General features: G+C 47.6%; 2 protein-coding genes across 2 annotated transcripts in view; one reads left to right on the forward strand and one right to left on the reverse strand.

Annotated features, from left to right (window-relative positions):
- Nucleotides 1–19,338, reverse strand: part of LOC144093772 (cell adhesion molecule DSCAML1-like) — a 238,465-nt gene that overhangs the window by 174,070 nt on the left and 45,057 nt on the right. The gene's annotated exons all lie outside the window — the stretch shown is intronic.
- LOC144094794 (uncharacterized) lies at nucleotides 13,362–15,313 on the forward strand. Its single transcript, XM_077628688.1, has one exon. The coding sequence runs from the start codon at nucleotides 13,653–13,655 to the stop codon at nucleotides 14,847–14,849; it is 1,197 nt and encodes a 398-aa protein (XP_077484814.1). The 5' UTR covers nucleotides 13,362–13,652; the 3' UTR covers nucleotides 14,850–15,313.

Genomic DNA, 19,338 nt, shown 5'->3' on the forward strand with positions numbered 1-19,338 from the left:
GTTATCTTTATCTGGTTCCGCGTTTTATTTCGTCACGTCAAACTGTAGCTCTGCGCTCGCGAGCTTAAGAGCTGCAGATGGCAGGACGATCATCTCGCGCCATCTTTGATTTTTTTTTATTTCTTGATTACGCCGTGTGATTCCGGTCCACTTGCGCAGCTAAATGCGCTCACGAACATGTGGCCTTCATTTCCTTGCACAATGGACTCCTCCGCTTCCTCGTATAGGCCCGGTTGGACTATTCGCAAAGGGAGGAAATCTCTCATAAGTGCGCTGAAGAACTAAGAGTTGCCCGAGGAAGCCGTTCTGCTGTTATGTTTTTTTCTTAAAGCTATCCGGGTTCTCAGACATCGTGCTCTTGACGTAAACATGAATGGCTTGATCTCACATTCTGCATTTTTTCGTGAAAAAGGAAATCTACTTTACGATACGGCTTGAATAGTGATGCTTAGTTGACAAATAAATAAAGAAGACTTCCAGGAGTCCTGCGATACTTTCCTAGCGCTTCCTTAGCGCATCGGTGCTGATTTGGGTGAGACTAATACCTGTCTCACGGATTCCGCTGTCACGAAATGGGAATCCCTACTTCGTAACAATGTAAAAGGTTGAAGGGGCACGCACAACACAACTATTAAACCACTCCACCTGTGCGGCACGGAGAAGGAATGACCATCAGTGCATAACGTAGGAGATTCCTTTTTTTTTAATTCTATTAGCGGCCCATTGGAAGGAAAGGTAAGGATATAGTACACTGTATAGCTATTATCTAGTTTCCGCTTATTCTAGTAAGACGCCCAGTTCTGTTTCGTCCTACTCTTAACTAAAGACGTCCTGGTCCTTGTGACTTCCACACAGATCCCTCACATCCCAAAAATGTTTGCCTAGTTGAATGAAAATTCATCTTGTCCCAGGATCAGGAAAAAAAAAGTTTTTCAACTTCGAAGGTATTAAGAAATTTCTTTAGCTTTGTAGCCGTAGGGCTGTGTCAGGCAAATGCGTCGGGTGCTTCATTCATTTAAATGAGTATGGAGTAGTCAAAGTATGAAGCTGATGCGGCGAAAAGTGGTGTTAAGTATGGATGATGGCTTAGGCAGTCAGAGGACAAAAGGTGAATTGCAGCAGATTTCAAATGCTTATACCGCTGTATGGTTGATGTTGCCTGGCGGAGGAGGACCCGTGGCTTCAAAGTGAATTAGATGGCGGTGGTAAGCACCAACCAGAGGAAAAACCTTGAATGATAGCGTGAAGAATGACGAACTCTTCACTGTCGAACGGAAATGAAAGATAAACCGCCGTCAGAAATCTACACGGCGCCCGAAGATAAAATATACGGGAAATCTTCGGGAATTCTAAGGAATCAACCATACTTTTCGGTAGCATAAGGTTGGGGTGTGTGAGGACCGTACGATACCGGCAAAGGTGTGACGCAATATGCTCTATTTGCTGGTGTATAAAAGACTGGGGAAGCGATATAGCACACACTTTTTAGCGAAAAGACGCCTTACCGCCAACCACGAGGTCAACACAGCGACCAGAGTTGCTTTGGGATTTAAACCGTTCCAAGTCGTGGCCATTTTTTCTCAAAATAGGAATAATTATTAAGAGATTAGATATATTCTGGACAAGGACGACATAATAATTTATATGGGAGAGGAGAAAGTTGACATAATATCTTGGAAGGAGACACGTTATTAATTGCACTCATTAGCCAGGCGACAATTGTCTCCGTCCCGTTCTCAAGGAAAAAATACTACGCATCTACCATAAAGCACTCCAACGGTTCCAGTGACTCATGTAGCGACTTTGTTTCAGCTTCTTGTCATGTTGTATCTGATTATATCTTGTGGCCAGTTGTATACCCATGTTTCTTACCAAGTCCATTACCCTTTGATGTAACAATACAGTTGAGACCGCTCATCGAAGCCCAAGAATAGAGTTTGCGGAAAGGTTGGCGATATCTTCAGTCTGGCGCATCGCGATCCAGACAGCTCAGAAGAGCATTGCGCCAACCGGCCAGTGAGGCACTTGAGGCGAGACGACCGCAGAGAGGCATTCAGTCGCCGTTGGCTTGGGTTTCGCAACGCGCCCATATTCAGCCCGGGCGGCGCCTTTGAATGATTGCGGAGGCCATTCGTATTGAGCCAGTGCGCACGGCAGAAGCCGTTAGCTCTCCCGTGCCTCGAGTGCGAGTCGGGCCTTGCTTGCTTTCTGTTCGCGGGCCGCAGAACGGCAACCTTTTTCAATCACGTTTCCTCCTCCTCTCGTCTCCGCATTATCCCCGTCAATGTACGAATCATGGTCAGCCCTATAGAAGGCGTTGGCTCCCCGAAATGGCTCTTGATGTGTTGAAACAGCACTGGAGAGGAAGGCTTGTGGCGCGAGTGCTTGGCGCAGTCTAGCAAGAACAGGTTTGAAGTCCAGACGTGCTATATGAACTCGTTGACGCCAATAACACGGCTGTAATCAGCGAAAAAACTGGAGCGCAGTCATGCAACAACAATTTTCTTTTTGTACTAGAAAACCAGAAGATACCGGTCGTTGTCTCAGACATTTTCATGCTCTGAGGCATTTTTATCCGGAGAAGTTCTACAGGTTATGCAGGAATTATGCACGAAAGTTATACTAAAATGATACAGGGGACCTAACAGAAGGCCGGCGCCTTGTATAATTTTGCTTTGTATTTCATTTGAATTTCACCTTCGCTACTTTTTGGGGTTTTCTTCTTACCTCAGCGCAAAGTCACGGGAACTAATCCGCACCTCCTGTGGGTATCAACATCTCCAACCCTGTTTATAACGAAAGTAAAATTTACGGAGAATACTCTGAGGATGTTTTTCGTGACTGTATGAACTATACGTATTTTTCGGTGCTAGGGTGCTCTGCGATGTCTCGCACGCTCAAATATTAAAAATGAATTGAAGAAAAACCGAAAGAGTAACTTGGAGGAGCTTAGACTTCTGCCTTAATATTCCACGTTATTCACGCTGAGACTTCACGCATTTTCTGTAAACATAATCCAATTCAGTGCCTCTTTTTCACCTGAGTGAGCCGTTTCGGAAGATGCAAGTGGAGGAAAAGATAAAAATCAGCGCAGTCGCCTTTTTTTTTAGGAGAGAGAGCAAGTGAGAGGGTGAGTAGAAATCATAATCGTTTCATTTTCAATTTCTCCGGTGCCCGACCATTGTCATACTTCTAAGCCTTTCATATAACTTTCACAGCATCAGCAGACACTGCACTTAGTGCGTCTGTCTATCTGGACGCATGGAATACACCGTGACGTCGCGGCAAAGCAATGCTCTGGGTGCACATTATGTAGACTGTTAACATTTGGGTTGTGGACACACGCTAGTACCCTCCAAACATGTTATAGCGCGTCTGTTTCAAACAGTTCTTCCGGACTCTTCGATGCAATATCACTATCGCATTTGCTGTCGGAACAATTTCATCTCATATTTGTTTCCATACACTGTCGCGGCTACAGCCTGGTCGCACGATGAGGAAACGAGTCGACATTCGCTCCGCACCATGGCTTGCCTCCCTGTGCGCGCAGCAAGCGCGGCGTCACCAAACCAAACATCAAGTCAGAGAGCGAAAGAAGATGGGAAGGTGGCCTGCGCTCACCCCGGAGTGGCAGCTGAGACGTAATAACAGTAAACGGGGGCAAGCACAAACCAACAGGCACCGAAAGGGAATAAAGCCCAGCTCGTCGGGAAAGAGTACGAGGCAGGAGAGAGAGAGAGAGAGAGAGAGAGAGAGAGAGAGAGAGAGAGAGAGAGAGAGAGAGAGAGAGAGAGAGAGAGCGGCGGCCGGCGGGCACTGCCTGATGGCTCCCCGCGGTGCCGTACGGCCGATTTGGTACGGTTCGTGCTTTTAAGCGTCCCTCAGGAGCTGCTTCCGGTCGCCACGGACGCCCTCTTTCGGTGACGCCGCCTGAACGAACGGCTCAACGGAAATGGCAGCCGGCGTATCTGATTTATGCATAGCCGGCATCACTGCAACGGGCCGTTACGAACGCAACGTTGCGGCCGCCCGGAGAGCACGGACTGAGCCCCGGCCTCAGTGGCGGCGGCGGTGGCGCGGCGGGTGGATTTCCTTCGCGCGCAATGCTCGCTGTTTTGCGCCCGAAATCCGCGCCGGCGGTCCGCATCACACACCGAGACCTGCCCGCCTGCCCGCTGTCGTGACGCCAGGTCGTTAACGAGCCGCTTGCTGACGCTGGAAGCAGCGATGCCGGTGCAATCAGCGCTGCCGCAGCTTTATGGACGCAACTCACCCGCCGACCACCTTTTCCCCTTGCTCTGCCTCTGTACATCGGTGTTTCGAGTGGGATTAACCGATCTGTTTGCTCTCGAGGAGACGATGGCAAAAGCGCGCGCAGCGATATTTTGTGAGGAGGGAGGGGCGAGGAGGTCGCGGTTTTGAACAAACTTGGGAATAGGGGCTGTAATAATGCATTCAGGATATTTACGGGCTTCAAGTCCCTGTTTCGCGCCTGATCGTGGGACGGTTTTCTAATTATGGACTGAGGCATAACATATCAAAACCCGCGAGTGCGTTGCGCTTGTGCTCCTTTATCCTTTCTTGCTTTTTAGAAGTCCAGGGCCCTAAATTATCGTGCTATATGAGCATACAAACAAACTTCAACACGGCGCTTAATCTACGACTCTCTGGATGTTACGGAATATGTATGCTTGCGGAACACGCAACCAAGAGTGGCTATCTGGGAGGACTCTTAACCGGCGACAGCGCAGCGTATAAACAGGTAGAAGCTGTTGTTTCCATTCACTTCACTTGATTTCACTTTATTACCTTAAAGGCCCCACTTTGGAGGTATTACTTAACGGGTGGGAGTACAAGTATAAATTGAATATGATTGCCTACATGATATTTATGAAGTGCATGTATAAATTGTTAACAAAACTTGATGGGCAGGTGATGGCATTAACGTCGTGGGGAAGGCAAATCCTGTTTTTAGCAGTGCGAGGAAAAAATAATGCGGATTAAGTGTCTCTGAACGCATTATGCATGACTTACATGTCTCTCTCTCTCTTGGAAGTATGTGAGCCTGCTTCCTAAAACTGCATTCCCTCTTTTAATCAGGCTCGTACATTACGCGAGTTTTAAAGGCAATCGTCAGTTTAGTTCTGTTCTTCTACTTGCAGAATCCGCGGTGGTGATGACGACGTTGACGATGAGTTATTTCATCAACTCGACAGGAAAGAACAATGAATATACTGGTCATAATTCGCCACATACGTTTATGTTGCCTCGTATCTCCTGTTTACTGCACTACTCAAGATAATATAACTTGGCAGCAATGAGTGCGGAAACCTTCGCGACGTCAACTTTTAATCAGTCGGTTTAAACCACTGCGAAAGCATAATCAAAATGCACTGGGATAAAGGAAAGAGGCATACCTAAATGTTTACACGAGTTATGGAAACTCTATCTCTCACTCTTTTCAACTTTACGTCGCAGGAAACGAAGGTGAGTTAGAAACACTTTACCGTTGCGGTTGTCTTTCGGTACTGTCAACGGCACGCTTTCTCACAAGAGATTCTGCTTAGATTAAGCCGCGCGGTGCAGCACTCACCGCACTCGTTGCATTGCTTTTTCCTGCCATCGCCACGAATTCACACAACCGCGAGAAGGGAGGCAAACGTGCCACGGATTCCTAAACTTCCCAGTGTTTCACAACCTTCAGTCTTCACAGTGTTTCGTACTTTACTCGACGATACCGTCGGCCTAAAGGATTTCCTCTTGGGGGAACTCGGGGACGTGTGATCTTCTGCGTCGCGTGTGCCCTAAACTGAAAATAGAACGCAGGTGCTTGTCTGTTCCATGCAGCGCGCACTTTTAGTGTGACAGCACGAACTGAAAGTATAGCGGCTAGTATTTATATATAGTGAGAGAATCAAGAGTGGCCTCCATGTGCGCGAAAGAGCGAGCGACGCGACGAGGCGGCAAGGCGTCGCTTAGTGGGCAACCTACATGCAAGCGAAGGCGGCAGGCGACGCGCACCCGCGACGTGCACAGCGGACTCCGTGCTTTGCGCACTCCAGCTTAGTAAACACGCCTGTATCCTGTTCTCTGTCTTAAAATTTTGTGAGTGTGCTCATAGTCAGGGCAAAAGAAATATTTCCTCTACGGCAGCGGTGTAGCGGCAGTGGAGATAACCAAGCCGGCGTGGTTGCGGAGACGAAGTCACAGCACGGATTCACGGGGTATGTGTGCTTTCGTTCGGTGCCTGTGCACTCCGGCTTAGTAGAATCATTCCCGTAAACTGTCAGCGCAATCTGCTTGTGGTAGAGCTAACTCTAATATACAAGTGAGAGTGCGCGCCGCGAGTGTTTCTGCGCGTATATACAGTTGGAGCGCAGCGACACGGTGGATCGAGCGCCGGTACCCGCGGCTCGACACGCATCTCTCCCTGCAGTACGCCCCGCCCGCTCGCGTAGCCCGCTCCAAGTGCTGTTAGCCCTCTGCAACCAACAAGTAGATTGTTTTAATTATTTAAAGCATGCGGGTCTGCCTCTCAGCTACAAAACCAAATATTGTTTCGACGGTGGCGATGAAAAAGACGACGTGCTTGTTGAGGCCGCGGTGGTTGAGACGACTCGGATCTGGGAGGAGAAGCTTTGGCAAACCATGGACAAACCGGAAACGGCTGTGTGGGGCTCTGATCGGCCAATAGCGTGGAGGAATTCCGTGCGACGAGCAAAATTTTCTCTTGGTGCAGATCTCAGCGGCGAGACGAGCGACACGGCAAAAATGATTCGCGCGACCGCGTCGCTCGTCTCTTGCCGCCAGCGCGTTCGCGTTCGCGTGAGTTTTCGCGTACATGGAGTTCAAGCTTCAAGGCTTCGTTTCGCAAATAAGACGATGCTTGTGCCCTGGTGTCTACCTATTTTTTGTGCGCGTTTGGAATAGGCCTCGCTAGCTTGCCGTGAGCTATCAGTTATTGCAAGTGTTCGCGACCACAAGAGCGTCTCGAGATAATCACACTTACAGCCTCAGGCTCTAGGAGTGTCCTGCTTTTTGATGAGAATGACTTTCGCTCGCAGACTCGTCCCTGCGTTTTTAAGGTGATCCACTGAGCAAGCTCTTACACTAAAGGCTACCATGTTTGCGAGTGCTTTGCATTTTTTTTTTTGTTTCCGCTGTTCTCAACAGTAGATTCGTCTTCTCTCTTTCGCAGGTAGTTTTTCAGGCAGTTTCCCATAGGTGAGAATTTGCACCGAAAGATACTAAATTCTTCCCCTTCGTCCTTCCTTTAACCGACCTTTCGGTAACTCCTGGTAGCGGTCAGCTTAAATGTTCTAACGCAGCGCGCTTTGGTGGTCGCGTTGGTGACGGCCCCGTAAAGCAAAGCTTCCACGTAGTATGGGCTAGTTGGAAAGCCAAGATTGAACTGTGCGTCACAAATTCATTCTTGCCCGCCATGGTGGTTCAGTGACGTTCGATTACTGACCGTGGATTTCTTAGTTCCATTCCCAACCGTAGCGGCTGCACTTTGGTAGAGGCAAAAGAAAAAAAAAGCTATCGTGCACGTGGATTTCGGCGTACTTCCGAAATTAGTCCACAGCCTTGACTGGTCCATTAAAAATCCTCAAATCACCAATCCCCTGCTGATTCCCGAACATATCCCTCTGTTTCCCATTCGACTTAAGCAAAAGCCCACAGACGCAGATATAACAAATTCGTGTTCCGTGACATTCTTCGCGGAGCGATCGTTTCACGTAACATAAAAGCATGTTCGTTTTTTTTTCTAGTTCGCGAGTCCTAATTCGAAAGCGGATCCCAAATGCGGCGGCTCGCCGCTGCTCGACAGCTTAGGGAAGCACGCGGCCAAGCATTCCTGCGAGCTCGAAGCGGAGAGAACTGCGAACGCGTACTCTCCCTGTGCACCCTCGGCGGCCAATAAGTCAGGAAAAACAACAACAGCAAAAAAGCGCACCCGAGCCTTCGAGCCTCGTGCCATCATCTATAAAACACGGTGATTCCGCGGCTTGAGCGCAGCGCACTACATACGGTCCCGCCAGCTACCTTAGCCCCGAGCGGGGAGAGGATCAAGAGGTTCGGGAGGCCACTCTTAATGAAACCGTGCGTTAATGCGCAAATACGGCCGGCTGGGGCTCGTGAAACATTCACTCCTTCGTTAACGGCTCGGCGCAGTGGCTTGTGCGGTATTTGTCTTCGGACCCCGAGCCACACCGCGTCGGGAAAAAGGAACTAGCTGTCCGCAGTATACGGCACCGGGGATGCATGCAGAGGTCGCCAGTGGATCGTGGCTTGAACTCCATGGAGGACTGCTTCGTATTGATAGCACGCCGGGGTCGAGCGTTGAAGCAATCCGGAGGTGTGAGGAGAAACAAAGTATAGCTGTCTGCTCTTTCTTTGTTTATATTGTTATTGTTTATGTGTTGTGAAAGCTTTGGTCCCATCGCATAAAAAAGTCATCGGAGTGAATGCTTCTCTTCAGAGAGAGAAAAGATTTGAAATAGGTAACGCTCTTTAATATTGCAATCTGTAATTGTAACCCGTGATTTAGAGCAGCTGATCGGTCTCGGCTGTGTTTCGAGTATAAAACTTTTCGCGCGTTTTTATTTTTAAGAGGAGAAGCGGGACGTTCAATTTTTCGCGAGTTTTCTCAGATATGATTTTATTAAACTGCCGCAGTGTGTCACCCGTCCCTCTTCCGTCTTTCACCCGTGTTACCCGCGCTGTGATCGGCAAGACTGGACACCAGCTACCTTAGAAAAGTTTTTTTGTTTCCGCTTTACGTTGTCAGTTGCTACGGGTGACAAATCAGTCCGAGAAGCAAGATGCACTTAGTAGTAATTAACGGCGAACTCCGACAAAGACTCACCTTCTACACACTCTTTACTTACGCATGTTAAGAAGTCAAGCTGAATGCAATTAGCGTTCGCTCCGCGCCAAAATAACGGGCGTTGCTTCGACAACTACTTTCCTTCTGACGCCAGACTAGTCATAGAAAGTTTGGCGTTGACGCAGCGATCGATACTACAGGGACATTCTCTTTCATGCGCCAAAACCGCGCCACGTCCGTCATTACTTCTTCACAGTTCTGTCGAAGCCGGGTACTCGTAAACAGGACGCTGTACGGGCGTGTCCATACTCTAATGGATGTCCTAATGTCACACCAGCCCGTCGGCGCTTCTGTGGCGTTTCTGCAAGCGCATCGCATACAAAAGACTCTGCCGCATACCACCCTTCACCCGAAACGCGCAAGGTTCCTCCCGCTCTGTTCTAGGTGCTTTCTTTTCTTTTTTTTTGGTAGCTTCCCATTGTCGTCGCAGCTTCTCTGATGACCAAAACGCGCGCGCTAGCAGTGCTCACAGACGTTTCGAGACGAATCGCACGTGTCCCGTATACCTGCTTGCTTCGCGCCTCATTGATTAATTGATTCGTCGCGAACCCCTTTCTTCCTTCCATCTTGACGCCGAGCGAGCCTTAGAACGGAGAACAAGAGAGCTCGAACCGCACCTGCCTCTGTTTCCGGTGCAGTGGACGACGGTAAACGCCTTCTTTCCTTCTCTTTGTCTCACTCTTTTATGAATGCACGCCAGTGCCCGCCCGCACCAGGCGTCCGAAGAAGGCAGCTGTCTCTGTCTGGCACCCAGGTGTCCCACGCCAGAAACTCACTGTCTGGCGCTGAGGCATTAGCAGCGCCGAGTTTTCCCGGGGCCTTTGTTTGCGCCTATTTACAAGTGCGCGCGTCGGCCGGCCTATTCACGTGCAGGGTGAGACAAAGGCGAGGACTCGCGCCGGCATCTTGAGTGAGTCGCAGCCCATTTCTTACTGTTGCTTTGTTCTTTTTTTTTTGCCTCTGATGCTAGCCAATTTCTTCGCTTTGAGTGTATTTTGTTGGCATAAGGTTCTGCCTCAGTGCGCGCCTTGAGCGTGTTCAGGTAGTGCAATGGGCCTTCCCTCAAATAATGCCCGTCAGGACGGTGCCTATATGTGCGTCTTTCGACTTGCCTGTTTCTATCCTTGGAATGTGATTTCTTCACTAGTTGTTTCGGCACTATGGCGCACGAGACGTTCAAAGTGAGCGTTTCTTTGACGTCCACCTAAATAGGCAGCGGCCAACATAGTGTGGCCGCTAGTGATGGAGACCACGAGCATAGAGAAAGTCTGCGTGTTATTCTGGCATCCGTGGCGGTCAAGTCCTCTGTACTGATTTTTAGAGGTAGACGCATTTGCGTATATGTCGGGAAACCGCAATTGCGGTCATATCATGCCTTGCTTTCAACCACCAGGAGTTCGCTTTTAAGCTTCAAATTTTGTCGCAGCTGTCGCAAAATCACGTAGAATACCTACCGCTGCAAAGGAGTCGGTAAAAAACTTCGAAAACTCAGCGAGCGCAGTTGGCAGTTTTTTGTGTTATTTCTGATAGTCAAGAAAACTACTACAACCAGAAGCAGCAAAAATGCACTGAATATCATAGCATTTCCATTTTTTGTTCTTTTTTAACAAGGCTGACCAGTTTTACATACTTTGAATGCCGCTGATAGTGAATCAGGCACAGCGATATTGCAAGAGATGCCACAATAAAGATACGGATGAGAGCTGCTTACCCGCTCTCTGTATTAGGGATAAGCGGCCGTAGTACTGTGTGCATTCTAAATTCATCATCTTCACTCACCGACTGCAAGCGACACACCCAGATTCTCGAGAGGTTACCTTAGCCAATGACTGAGTTTCCTGTTGACTGAAAAACTTCGGTGAAGCCAGCAGAAAATAAGAGTGGACTTTTTTCGGGGGCACACTTGGATAATATCTTAAGAGGCGTACTGTAAGTAATCGCATGCTTCATAGAGGCCATCAACATCTTTTATTTTTTGAACATTTTTATCCTCTCTTAGCGGACTTGCCGTTCGGAATTACGTTGCGAAGAACGGCACAAACCCTGAATGTTGCAAGCAGAAAACAGGGAAACTAAAAGCACAGGTGAAAAAGAAAAGAAGCCATTCCTTGAACTTGTTACTTGCAGTAAGATATATGATGTGGTTTGTGAGCTGTGTTTATGAGGGATTAAAGAAAAACAATTTTGCGACCAAGAAGCAGAATTTCTGAGTCCACATGTGCAAGTTTGCTCAAGCCATGTGATGTATTTTCAGCGCAATCACATCAGATCAAGGCACGTTCGAAACAACGCCACGTATTAGTGAGCAGTCTCCTTCTGTAAGAAAGATTATTTCGAAAAACGTTCGCTTCGCTCTGGACGTTGTATGCGAGAGCTTTGAATCCTAACCGGCAGACCTCACGTTGCATACATGTCCTTGAAAAAAAAATGTTCAGTTACCTTTCCGAGCACGCAGTTAAATCCTTGCTCCCAGCCGATCATCAATCCTTCAGCATTGTGTTGATACGACATGATCATTAAGAGCTGCACTTGGAATTTGCTGCTCCAAAGTCGACTGGCAAGCAACGTTACGTTGCAGGGAAAAGGATGAGCTAGGCGACATTCGCCAGGAGAGTTTGTCCAACAAAGTGAAGCGAGAAATTTCATTCTTTTTGACAAAAAAAGTACGCTGCTTCAAAAATTAGCGGCTGCGTCCCGAGCTACCAGCTCGCTCCCTGGGGAGATTGCGTTGCTGCCACAATCAGGCAGTGCAGGCGTCGCCTCCAGCGCGTACCACCGAGACAAAAGCTTAGAGCGAGTTTGCGTAGACTTCACTTTCACACAGCTAAAACCGGCTTTTCTCTATCCTCGAGCCCACTCAGGCCGAAAACTGGGAATAATAGCAACGAGGAAGAAACGCTGCGCAGCCACCGAACCCCTGCACCTAGTAGCGCCAACGCGAGATCGCACGTCACAGTGGGTTGAAAACGCTGGGAAGAACGCCGCCACTACGTTGCACACCGTGACGGAAGGCGCTTGTCTCTCGGGAGTTGCGTTACGTACAGCGCGTGCGTTTTTCCGCCTTCACGTCTCGTGGGCGAAGCAGACCGGAGGCAATCCAGCCAAGCTGTATTGGCGCAAGGTGGGTCGCTGCGCCTGCCCATGCGTGCATGTTTGCTACACGGTGAACGTCGGATTAGCCTGCTGCCTGACGTTAAGCTCGGAGCTGCTCGCGATGCCTAATGCGTGACTTTGGGACTGAGTGACGGAGATTCTATTTAGCAGTGGTGTATAGCTCTAACGGAGAGAGAGCTTGGGTGCAGGAAGAGGAGGAGGTTATGAGGAAAGGAAAGGCCCTCACTTCCCTCGGACAACTGCACAGTGCCGTGAGAGAAAGAACGAAGAGGGTGGGAAAAGCTAGAAGAGAGAAGGAAGTGTGGCTACATACCAGGACATGCGTTGGCGGGTCAACGCACGTGCTGCCGCAGTCGGAGTTACAAGTCGCAGCTATTGCCAGACGATATTTTTATTCGTTCTGGCGGCTCAAAATGGCAGTCAGATGCAAGTATACGGGTCGATTATTGTTCCTTCTTTCTTGAGATTACTTTTTCTTAGCTTTCTGGAACTCAGTCATATTAGTGGACACTGGTACGACCTAGACATTCGCGTAGGAAGTAGGCTGCAGGGCATACGCTGCTGTCTGCTGTTTTCTAGCCGCGTGACACTTGGTAGTAGTGTACGTTTGTTGCCGCCTGCCTTATATAATAATTGGTTTGGGGGGAAAGGAAATGGTACAGTATCTGTCTGATATATCGTTGGACACCTGAACCGCGCCGTAAGGGAAGGGATAAAGGAGGGAGTGAAACAAGAAAGGAAGAAAGGGATGCCATAGTGGAGGACTCCGGGATAATTTCGACCACCTGGGGATCTTCACTCCCTGTGCGATGTCAGTGCCCGTGCACTGACATCGCACAGCACACGGGCGCCTTAGCGTTTTTCCTCCATAAAAACGCAGCCGCCAAGGTCGGGTTCGAACCCGGGAACTCCGAGTTCGAACCCGACCTGCCTTCCAAGTGGGTTTCGTTCGCAATGGCGAGTTTTCATCCTGATCTTTCTTTCCCTTCTTTTTTTTTGTTTGTTAATCTGTCATCTGACACACTATTCCCTTGCGAACATCAAAAGGAGCCAATGGGCTTGGGCATGACATATACTACTGCCAACAGCCTGTTAAGCGTAGCAGAGCGAATTTTAACTGAAGGAAAACATGACCGCGTGGGGAAGGGTCATGTACATAGGGCTAATAAATTTTCATTGAAATTATAGCAGTGGTCACCGCAGCACGGGGTGAGTTATAGATCCGTGCGAGAGGCCATCGTCTTCCTGCGAACGAAGTGTGACTGATGATCGTGATGACCGGCGTTCAACCAAAGACGTGCTTCGAGACGGCGCACTGACATGCCTGAGCCTCGGCGGCACTACTAGCATGCGGTGCGCTAATCCTTTCGTCTTCATTGTGCAGCTCGCCCTTGGACTGATTCTTCACGGTACTGCCAGCGGCATCGAACCTACCGAGATAGCCTGGGTGACCTCGCCGGTGAACGGAACTCGTTTCCATGCGTGCGATTCCCTGACGTCAGCGGAATTTCTTCGACCACATTATCCGGGAGCAGCAACGTGCGAGCACCTTTCTACGCATGATCTGCTGGGAGCGCCACCACATGAATGGGCTACATATACCCTTCCCAGGAATTGCATCGGCAGTGGGCTCGGCGGCACTACTAGCATGCGGTGCGCTAATCCTTTCGTCTTCATTGTGCAGCTCGCCCTTGGACTGATTCTTCACGGTACTGCCAGCGGCATCGAACCTACCGAGATAGCCTGGGTGACCTCGCCGGTGAACGGAACTCGTTTCCATGCGTGCGATTCCCTGACGTCAGCGGAATTTCTTCGACCACATTATCCGGGAGCAGCAACGTGCGAGCACCTTTCTACGCATGATCTGCTGGGAGCGCCACCACATGAATGGGCTACATATACCCTTCCCAGGAATTGCATCGGCAGTGGGCTCGGCGGCACTACTAGCATGCGGTGCGCTAATCCTTTCGTCTTCATTGTGCAGGTGAGCAGGCGTTTTGGCAAATGCTTCCGCTCTAGCGACCGTTTCTTGGTAGTGCTGCCGTGCCCGCAGCTGTGTCTTGAAGTGTTTGATGTTGCTGTATTCCTGTGCAAACTCCTCCTGTTATCAGGGGACGTCGAAACAAATCCCGGCCCTGAAATGGCACAAATCGCTAAACAACTGAAGGATATTGCGGAAGATATTAAAGAAATAAAGGAAAAACGGCTGACAGACATCGAAAACAAGTTAGATGCCATAACACTTCTAGAAACTAAAGTGCAGTCTTGTCAAACTGAGATTTCTCGCATGAATCACGTAATAGAATCACTGGAAAAAAAGATAGATGATCTTGAGAACAGAAGCAGGAGATCAAACTTAATTGTTTATGGACTACCAGAAGATGAAGAAGAATCAACCGAAACTCTGGAGCAGGCTGTCAACAAAAGTATCATTCAAGATACCCTAAAGCTCGATCCAGTTGCCTTTGAACGTATTCACCGGTTAGGCAGGCCGCAGGCTAATAAGAATAGACCGGTAATTTTTAAACTCCTGGATGCCCGTAACAAGTCAGCAATACTGAAGCAAGGTTTTAAACTTAAAGACACGAAATATGCCATTGGGGAAGATTTCTCTCCGAGAATTCGAGAAATCAGAAAAAAACTGTGGAACAGTGCCAAAGAAAATCGACAAAAAGGGGACAAAGTTTCGCTTGCCTTCGACAAATTATTTATAAACAGCTGCGCCTTTGTTTGGGATCATGAAACGAACGACAAAGTTCCGCTGAAAAAAAACGAAGAGCAGGAGGAGACAGTCGAAAAAAGGAGCCCACCAACGACACGGGGAAGAGCACGATTAAAGCACTGACCATCATAAATGTAAACGCAAGGAGCATAGTAAACAAAGTAGAATCTTTAGAAAACTTATTAATTGATCGGGAACCTGATATTGTCGCCGTCACGGAGACTTGGCTTTCACCAGAAATTTCGAGTCATGAAATCGCACCACCCAACTACTCAGTCATTCGGAAAGACCGAGACTCCCGTGGCGGTGGTGTGGCTCTCTTGATAAAGAAAACCCTGCCGTTTGTTATGCTCCCAGATGTGTCGGGTGCTGAAAGCGTATTCTGCAGACTTCTCTGCAACAATACTACTGTCTGTGTAGGCTGTTTGTATAGGAGTCCCTCTTCAGGAGATGAGTGCATTTCTGTCATTCATGACTTCCTTCAACAATATGCTTGCAGCACTAGAATCATTCTCATGGGTGACTTTAACCTTCCGGACGTGGACTGGATAACTATGCAACACACATCATCATCTTCAGAAGCTCTTTTTGACTTAATGCTCTCCTTTAATTTCCACCAAATTATCCTAGAACCAACACGCAAGCAAGGATCAGCAAACAATATACTCGATCTTATACTAATCAGTGATCACTTTCCAGTACACCAAGCGCAGACAGAAATCATCGAAGGCATCTCTGATCACAACATACCATTATGTTTGTTACCTCTAGACTGCTCAATACAAAAACGATCCGATGTAAAGACAACACTGAACTTCGATAAGGCTGATAATGCCAGCATATTAACCTACCTCGCACATGAATTTGAAGCATTCAGTGAAATGGTCTCCGACCCCTCAATCAATATTAACAGGGTTTGGCTTCATTTTAAGACTATGGTTTCACACTGCATAACTAATCATGTTCCACTAAAAACTAAGCGTCCACAAAGGAACAGTCCATGGGTAACAAGGGATGTTATCCACGCTAAACGTCATGTGAAAAGGTTGCGTATTTCTATCAAAAAATATGGTTCATGTCCTTCTAAAACTACAAAACTAGCGTGCGCAATCGCGAAGTTCAGAGAGATAGGCAAACGGGCCAAGGAACACTACTTTAATGTAACACTGCCTAACTTTCTGACAAACAACCCGCATAGATTTTGGAACCATTTCCGTCCAACTAAGAACCCGTTATCCGACTTGTCTCCAGAAGATAGAGCTAACAATGCTAATGCGTACAACACGTTTTTTCACTCAAGTTTCACAAAAGATGACGGTAATCTCCCGGACTGTTACGGCAATCAAACATCACGCATTGACCCTTTAATCATATCAGATGCCGGAATTTTTAATCTATTACTCACGCTTGACCCTAAAAAATCACCCGGACCAGACAATATCCCAAACGATTTCTTGAAACGATACGCAGAATGGTGCAGCAGATACTTGGGTCTAATATTTCGTAAATCTCTCGAGTCATCAACTTTACCGGACGACTGGAAGAAGGCAAAGATTATACCAATACACAAAACAGGAGACACCACATTACCATCGAACTATAGACCAATATCTCTCACCAGCACGGCTTGCAAGATGCTCGAGCATATCATCCTTCAACACCTAACAAACTTCCTTGATACACACAATCTGTTATCTCCAAACCAACATGGATTCCGTCATGGGCTATCAACCGTCACACAGCTTACAGAGGTTGTGCATGACCTTGCATTCGCCATCAATAACTGTAGCCAGACTGATATTATATTATTGGACTTTTCTAAAGCATTCGATCGCGTCTGCCACAACAAATTAATAGCAAAGTTACGGGGTGCCATCGGGGATGGGGAAATTTTAGATTGGATTTCAGATTACTTATCAAACCGGACACAATTCGTACTGTTTCAGAACATGGAATCTGCGACAGTACCCGTCATATCAGGTGTACCTCAAGGATCCGTGTTGGGGCCACTGTTATTTTTAATTTTCATCAACGACATAACCAACAATATCGATTCTAACATCAAACTCTTCGCCGATGACTGCATTATCTATAAAACAATTAACAGCTACGAAGACCACATTTCACTCAGCGATTCATTGAACAAAATAACCGAATGGTGCAAAACATGGCAAATGACGGTAAACACGACTAAATCTGTTTGCATGACGGTAACAAGAAAAAGGCAACCTTATGATTTTCCGTACTTTGTTAATGGCAGAATACTGACGAAAGTTCACCAGCATAAGTACTTAGGCATCACACTAACTTCTGACCTCAGGTGGGACGCGCACATTGCTAGCATAACCTCGAAAGCATTACGCAAACTATTTTTTCTTCGAAGATGTCTGCGCCTTGCACCCACATCGACAAAGCTTCTCGCATATACTACTTTCGTTCGACCAGTTTTAGAATACGCTAACACAGTTTGGTTCCCCCATTCAGTGACTAATGTAACAAAACTAGAAAAAGTACAGCGTAAAGCTTTGCGGTTTATACACAACAAATATAAGCGCACAGATTCACCAACTAACCTCGCGGCTATTTCGGGTTTAGAGACGCTATCATCAAGAGCGCAACAAGCACGACTAAAATTTTTATTTCACCTGATGCACAACTACTACAAGATAGACGTATCAAAATACATATCTTTCTCGCAATCACGCCCGTCGAGGCATAAACACGCAGCCGCGATAACAGAATACTCATGCCATAACGACACGTTCATGTATTCGTACTTTCCCCTCGTGATCAGAGAATGGAATCGCCTTGATCCCTCAATCATAACTGCAACCACATTATCTCAGTTCACGTCACGGATAGAATCATTATCAATTAACGAATAAAGCAGTTTCACTGACATACTCAACCGCCTCTCATCACTTCATTAGATTGTTAATTAATTGTGAAGAAAGTCTTATTTTTTCCGCTGCTGTGTTCCCATGTGCTCTAATTGAATTCCTTATTGCAATGCTCTACCCGACTCCTAGACATGTATTTTTATTTTTCCTTGCTAATGTTTACTTTTTCTTGTATTTTTCTTGTTCCTTTCTGTTCACGTGTGTTTGATTTGTATTCCAAAGTGCACGGCTCAAATTTTTATCATGTTTGTCATTTTTGTTCGCCCACCTGCTATGGTCCCGGATGGGACTGGCAGTATTGTAAATAAATAAATAAATAAATAAATAAATAGATCCGTGCGAGAGGCCATCGTCTTCCTGCGAACGAAGTGTGACTGATGATCGTGATGACCGGCGTTCAACCAAAGACGTGCTTCGAGACGGCGCACTGACATGCCTGAGCCTCGATATTCTGCCTGCAGTGCATACGTAAAGCACCAGAAGAGATAGCTCCGCAAGACTTACGGTCAACCATCAGTCACCCTCCGAGCACCAGAAAACTATTCTTTGACATGAACACAGAATAGGATATCAGTAATCAATTTTCGAATGAAGCACGCTAAATCGAGGCAGTTCAAGATTTCTAGCTCGCGAGGGAAAGAAATAACGTTCCCGTTGATTCTCCCTTCGTCAGTCCCTCAAACGCGATACCTGGGGGAGCGGGGCAAACAAGCAGCACCTTATTCTTTCTTGCATCTTTATCTCGCGCTCATGAAGCGCGGCGCTGTTTGCTCTTGGGCCCTTTTTAAAGGGTCTTACCACGCTTGACTTCTTTCTTTGTCCTTCGGGAACGACTTTAAGAAAAGCTCGCTCTGGCGGCATCACTAATGGCATGTACTGTTTGCCTCCAGGAGCCGCCGTCCGGACCCTCGCCTTCAAAGCGCTTGAACCAGAAAGGAAGATTGGAAGCAAGGTTAGAAACAATAAAGTAAAAATAAAACGTCATTCGGAGAGAGAGAGAGAGAGAGAGAGAGAGAGAGAAAGAGGGAGAGAGAGGGAAACAAAAAGAAAAGGGCTCGGCGAGGCGTGCCCGAAACAGTTAGACGGAAGAGACGGAAGAGGAAGAAGGAGATTACCGTTATCATTCATTAAGCCGCCGGGTGCGGCAGGTTCGTTCGCTTGTTTACATTCTTACATCGTTCTTTGCGTTCTTCCTCTATTTGCCTTTTTCTCTGCGACGTAAGTTCGCGCCATTTTGTGCGTTGATTGCGTCTATTTGCGTTACTTTGATTGCCGACGAGAGGATGAGAACGGCGCGAGCACCTCGAGGATGGGATGCGATTCCTGCTCCACCGCGTTAAGAGAAGCGCTCAACAAGCCAAGAAAAAGAGAAAAAAAAACAGAAGAGAGTAAAAATTAACATTAAGAGCGAACCACCGCGCACAGAACGCGGAGCCGAGAAACAGAGAAAATGGGACCGAAAAGAGAGCACTCCTCGTTGAATAAAAACAAGATGAAATAAAAAAAAAAACGCCGAAAAAAAGGAACCGTAGGACGGAAATGTTTTTAGGGTGAAAAGAACAAATAAAGATGGTGGAGCGGAGAGTGGCATAGCGAGGTTGATGGACACAATTGGAGCGGATAGAGTGATCATCACCAGACAGGGCCGCTATTTTGATATACCGCCACTCGGGCTCGGAAGTCCCAGAGGGTGTGCGGGAACTGTGTTACTA

Source organism: Amblyomma americanum, chromosome 6 (genome assembly GCF_052857255.1).
Source record: "Amblyomma americanum isolate KBUSLIRL-KWMA chromosome 6, ASM5285725v1, whole genome shotgun sequence".
NCBI classification, from domain to species: Eukaryota; Metazoa; Arthropoda; class Arachnida; order Ixodida; family Ixodidae; genus Amblyomma; species Amblyomma americanum.